The sequence below is a fragment of the Artemia franciscana genome, chromosome 12 (genome assembly GCF_032884065.1).
Source record: "Artemia franciscana chromosome 12, ASM3288406v1, whole genome shotgun sequence".
Classification (NCBI taxonomy): Eukaryota; Metazoa; Arthropoda; class Branchiopoda; order Anostraca; family Artemiidae; genus Artemia; species Artemia franciscana.
In genome coordinates, this window is record NC_088874.1 from 18,857,380 (window position 1) to 18,863,379 (window position 6,000).

Here is a 6,000-nt window from a genome sequence, read left to right on the forward strand (position 1 = left end):
CTCTTGTCAATATTGTTTGATTCTTGTCACAACTCTACTTTTTAAAACAATGAAAACTTTAGCGTAAAGAGTGTGCGTTGAGGAGGGGACAGCCCCTTTTATATATGGAATAATTCCCGTTCGTTTTCAGTTTTAATGTCGCTCCTTACTTTAAGTAAAAAAAAACCTTGTTTTTTTTACTTAATTTCTGAACTTTTTTTTAACTAATGCAGGTTTGAATTTGGCTCACTGTACGTGAAAAGTTAAAAAAATTGTAAATTAATTTTGGGAGATTTATTCCATTTATGAAGGGTTGCCCTCTCCTTATTAACTTGTTCTTTACGTTAAAGCTGTTTAGCACTTTTAAAAAGCTTCCTATTCTAATTAAATGGCCCTCGTGCTTCAGTAAACGCTCTTAGAAAATTATTCCATTTATCTTCCGCCTTGTCAAATTTGAAACTCTCTAGTTTAGTATTCAATTGTTCCTGAAAAGTATTCAACTGTTCCCGAAAACCCTCTCCAACTCTTTCTGTTGGAAGTATTCAACTGTTTCTGAAAACCCTCGATCTTCTAGAATAATTATTTCAATACGTTCTCCATTGGGAAAAATACAAAAAAAACACACAAAAATAAAAACGCATCCGTCATCTGTCTTCTGACAAAAACAGCAAAATTTCACGTTTTTACAGATAGGTGCTTGAAACCTCTGTAGGGTTCTTTGGTACGCTGAATCTGATCGTTTGGTTTTCATTAAGATTCCTTGAATTATAGGGGGTATTCACCCCCCCCTCCTATTTCAGAAATCGGGGACATTTTGTCAGGCCCGTAACTTTTGATGGGTAACACTAAATTTATGATTCTTGTACATCTTAAATCTGCATAATAATTTGATTCTTTTGATGTATCTATAAATATAAAAATTACTTTTTTAGTGTTTTGGCTACTATTTTAATCTTTCAGTTGAAAAACTTATTTTTCTAAATTTTAATTTGTGATTGTTAATCAGATCAAGCCGAAAAATCTGGCTCCCTCAAAGTGGTTTCAGGCACCATCCGCTGTCCCCACTCTACATCCACTGACACTCTTTCATAATTAATGATCGGAAATTAAAAAAAAAGCTTATTGTTCCTATCAAACGTCCATTGTGTTTCAGGAGTCGCTCTTGAAAAATTGCGACAAAAAGTCTAAACTTACGATTAATTAGATGTATACGTATGCTAAAGTATACGTATACTATGTACTAAACTATAATATAAGTAATAATTTCTGTCCATTTTAAGTTTTGATGTTGCTCCTTACTTCCAGTTAAATGAACTTTTTTTTTGCAAATTTAGTTTTTAATCGTTCTCAAATAATACCGGGAAATCTGGCTCTCCTCCATGAAAAATTCCCTCCCCCACGGGAAAATTCCACCATAGAAAGCTCTTTTCACGTAAAAATACCCCACTCCCTCTCCAGGGATATTCCTCCAAGACAATTCCATTCTAGCTGAAAATTCCACCCAGAAACTTTCTTGCGGACGATCCCAGGGGAAAAATGTTTCTTGCGCACTTTCATTTGAAAAAGACTAATTTCTGATTGTTTTTAAAATTAGGCCGGTAATACCCTCCATGACAATTTTCCCAAAAACTGCCAGCAAAAGGGTATTTTCCCGCAAAGTTTTTTTTTGGGGGGGGGGAGTAAAAGAAACTTTTAAAAACACATCAAAAATGTGAAATTGATATCAACTCCCTTATGATTTCTGGGTATATTTCTGGTCTATGCTGTTATTCTGAAAGTAAAGAATAACATTAAACCCCAAAATGAGCAGAATTTATTCCCTACAGGAGGGGGATTGCCCCTTTCTTATTTATTGCTCCTCTTTGGCATATTTCGAGAAGATATGCTTTTGAAACAATTCTATTTTTATTCTTTAGGCAAGTATTTTGCTTGTTGGATCAATGGCATGGAATGACTATGGAAGATATTAGAGTCTTAGAAAATCAAGTCCAAGAAGAGCTAGATAGGGTAAGACAATTACTAATTACCCTACACTTTTTTTTTATGAAACTGATGCTTTTTTGTAGCTCTGAACACGGCTGATTTTTGGAGTTTTGGTAATTCTTTTGAGTCCCAAATTGTTCTGTACATTTTTTACTAAAGAAAATTTTTGATCAGTTTTATGCATTAGTAGGTTTCTAAAGATTGTTCTTATGGATGAAGATTTATGTATGGTATCCAATAAAGATGCTTCTAGTATGAAGGAGGTTACTGTCACCCTTAGGGGTAACGTTATAAACTTGTAATTAATAAATATGATATTATGTGTACTATTTTTTATATAAAATATAATAAATAACAACTTTGAACATTTTTTTTAGTTGGAGGGGGGGGTAAACTTCTACATTCTAGTGTTTTCATAGGCTCACTCCAGGGGAGGTGGGGTCTTGGAGGGAATGGCCCCTACGTTTGGGTGTGGCAGTATGCATTTAAGAACAATCTAATATAAAACGATGTATGCTACCTAGAAAACTAAACCATCCAAGAAGGGCTCCTTCAAAAGAGACCCTAAACTTTTTGAAGCACGGACATTTCTGATAAATATGTAACAAATGTTGTAATCTAAATCTATAAGACGATGATCAACAGCAACCATAGTTTTTGAACAAAAATTTCGAGCTGTTATATCCTGATATCCAGGATTCTAGAACTGAAAACTTGGTCTCCAGGATCTGCAGTTGTCTTAAGTCTGGCTCCTGATGGTCGATCTTTGAAATCCTGCGTGGCTACACTTGTACCTCTGAAGCTAGTAACATCTCGCATGTATGTTGTAAAACCAAAGACTCAAAATAATTCTGGAATCGTGTGTATGCACACATAGATCTCTGAGGCTGAAACTTGTCATTATACGGTTAGACCGAAAATTCGATAATGGAAGCTCTCCTGTTCAGGGAGTATTCAATTGTATGATTTTGATCAACAGAAAGAAAGACAGAATTTGTATAGAATGGGACCCAGTCCATCATTGATTGCTCAGTACGTCATTGCAACGAAGTGAGTGGGGGAGATAGAATATCAGGCCCTAAGTACAATGCGCAGAGAGGTGCCAAATTATCTCCAATAGAAACAATATTTTCTGGATACAGTAGCCGACTTGCTGTAATAGTATTTTTTTTACTATGTATTATGTTATAAAATAAATAATATTAGTAAATGTGTCTACTTATACAATATTATTAAATTTTTGTTTGCTTGTCAACTGTATATTTTTAAAACGACTCTTTAAACTTTAATAATAAACATTGTCTTTTTGACTAATTCTAGGTTATGGTATATCCGATTTTTCCAATTACAGGTGCTCATATCCGAATCCAATCCTAGTCTATTTTTGTCCCTGATTAGAGTTTTACCTGGGCCTGTGTCTCTATTTATCCCTAAAAATAGTATGGTATTTTGTAGAAACGCAGTGGACGAAAATAACACCTTTAGATTCAGTGTATCAGAGAATCCCACTGTAGAGGTTTCAAGCTGCTATTTTCAGAAATGTGGAATTTTATATTTTTTGCCAGACGAAAGATCACGGATATGTGTGTGTGTGTTTTTTGTTGTTTTTTTTTTCAGGGATGATCGTATCGACCCAGTGCGCCTTGAGCATTGGGAGAGGGTTCATTCTAACAGGAATTAGAAGTTCTAGTGCCCTTTTTAAGTGACCAAAAAATGGAGGATAACTAGGCCCCCTACCACGCTATTTTTTTTCAAAATCGTCCCATCAAAATTATGAGATCGCTGTTTTGTTAAGCATAGTTAAAAGTTCTATGTCTTAGGAGATAACATAACCCCCCAGAGCCCCGGGAGAAAGCTCTTTAAGTTATAAAATTTGCACATTGTTAACGTATAGTATTTGTTATTGGGAATTATGGATACATTTTTTGGTTGGGGAGGGGAGAAAGAATTTTCTGCTTGGGGGGGGGGGGTTGCACCGGGAGAATTTTCTATGGAAAGCGAGTGTACGTTACACTTTATCAGCCTTAAAATCACGAGTTCACCTATACAGTGCAACTTGTAATATAAATAAAACTTTACAAACATTTAGTGCAATAAAACAAATCTGGGTAAAATATCTTAACCACCTCTCAGAAAAAATTTTGAAGTATAAAAAGTCTTGATTTATATTCTTTGGATCCATTTTCAGATTTCCCCGAATTTCTGGAGCTTGTCTATCATATTCACAGTGTGATCTGATGAATTGCAAAATCCAAGTTAAAAAATATTTTACTTTCTCTGCTTTGAAGACAAGTATGAAATCATCGACCATTTTTTATTTTATGAAGGCTTATGTTCTCTAGAGAATTTTATTATATACAAGGATATATATATATATATATATATATATATATATATATATATATATATATATATATATATATATTGATCTGTATGAGTATTAACCATTTTTATTTTCTTTTTCAGCAACGAAGAGAAGGTCAAGTTCGAGGTATTACTGCTGCTTCTGACTGATCTCACTTACATCTAGGCGAAGACAACGAAAATACTAAAATCTCAGATACAATAACTACGGAAATACTAATCAAGAAATGTCATAGGTTGAAAATATTTTATGTATTTCGTCTGCTGTGTTGTCCTGGGACTCGATAGTTTTTTTTTTTTGTTTTTTTTTTCTTCTTCTTTCTTATTTTGTTCAATCTGGGTATTATTTTTGATAGACCAGTTTACTAAGGCTAAAATCAACAAAATCGGCTAGTTTATGAAAAAAAGAATAAGTTACCACTGTTGCGGTTCAAAATAGGAAATTCTTCATATACTGCGCAACTTGGGAAAATTTAGGATTCGATGCTAAATTTTGGTCGAATTAGATTGTTCTCAAACGCAGCTTGTTTAGGCTTTCAATCGGCTAATGTTTTGGCTTTACTTCCTTACATTATTGTTGGTGACCTAACTAAGTAAACTGATCTATTTCTACCAATTGACTTAAACTGATTCCTGATTTAGACCATGTTTTTCTTTTCTTCTATCTTGTAGATTAAGGGTAAGGGCAGTTTTTGGTTGACTGTTCCAAGTAATTTTTTGCTAAATCTTTTGTGTCCTGAAGTAATGTTAATGTTGTATGTGTATAGAGAATTCCATTCTTTTTGTCTTACAATAGTTGAATATTTCAAGAAAACTCCCTAGTGTTTGAATAAAAGTTTAAGTTGCTTGTGGTATCGAATTATTTAAGAAAAATTTAAGTGTAAAGGTTCCTGGGTAGACGCTGCCATCTTTATTTGGAGAACCAGATGTCGTCAGTTGCCTGTTGCAAGTATTTCTATCCCAATATTTCAAAGCCAGTTGTATTAAAATAATCTAACCGATCAACTTCAAGATTGCACCAGTTCCAAAATGTCTGAAACTATCAATAGGCTTAAAATTTTCCCCAAAAAAAATGAGTTACCTGTAAAAATAACTGGATGGAGCTTATTTTTAGTTGTTTTCGCTCTCGTGTAAAGTATTTGTCGCTTAATATAACGGTTTTGAATTTCCTATGTAGAGCTGCCTTTGCCTCAGTTAGAGCTGGGAACGTACTCTACAATTTATTTCTGAAGGAGGATGGGCCAACATCTCGTATAGGGAGGTAGTCAGATCGAGGAAATGCAAATCAGGAAAAACATAAAACGCTTGAAAAGGAGAGGGAACAAAGAAAATATCAATTTAAATATTTGCAAATAAACACATATGCTATAGGATGAAAATTAATGGGTCTAATCTATTAAGGGGAACCCGAATTTGTAATACAGATGGGTACATATTATTTATGAGCTGAAAATTTGGCAATCTTGTGTTGACAGAAGTTGTAGAGGATTTGCAAATCAGATTCTAACCAAAAATTTCACTGGACATTCGTGGGGACGTGAAACTATTGGAAGCTATCATCAGGAAATAAATAGTCGACTAACTGCATGGATTTGATGTTGGCCAGTTGTAAGGAGTACCAAAATCATCGTTAGATATGAGAAAGTTGCCAGCTTTTACCGTTTATGGCACTTT

At 34.1% G+C, this 6,000-nt stretch overlaps 1 protein-coding gene across 3 annotated transcripts in view; it reads left to right on the forward strand.

Annotated features, from left to right (window-relative positions):
* Positions 1-5,180, forward strand: part of LOC136033802 (phosphatidylinositol transfer protein alpha isoform-like) — a 52,748-nt gene extending 47,568 nt beyond the window's left edge. For 2 of the 3 annotated variants that reach the window (XM_065714714.1, XM_065714715.1), the window contains exons 8-9: positions 1,896-1,986; positions 4,429-5,180. In XM_065714714.1, the coding sequence (XP_065570786.1) occupies positions 1,896-1,986; positions 4,429-4,476 (139 nt within the window). In that variant the 3' untranslated portion in view covers positions 4,477-5,180. The remainder of the gene's footprint in view (positions 1-1,895; positions 1,987-4,428) is intronic. The other variant, XM_065714716.1, reaches the window with a different exon arrangement.
* The last annotated feature ends 820 nt before the right edge of the window (positions 5,181-6,000 follow it).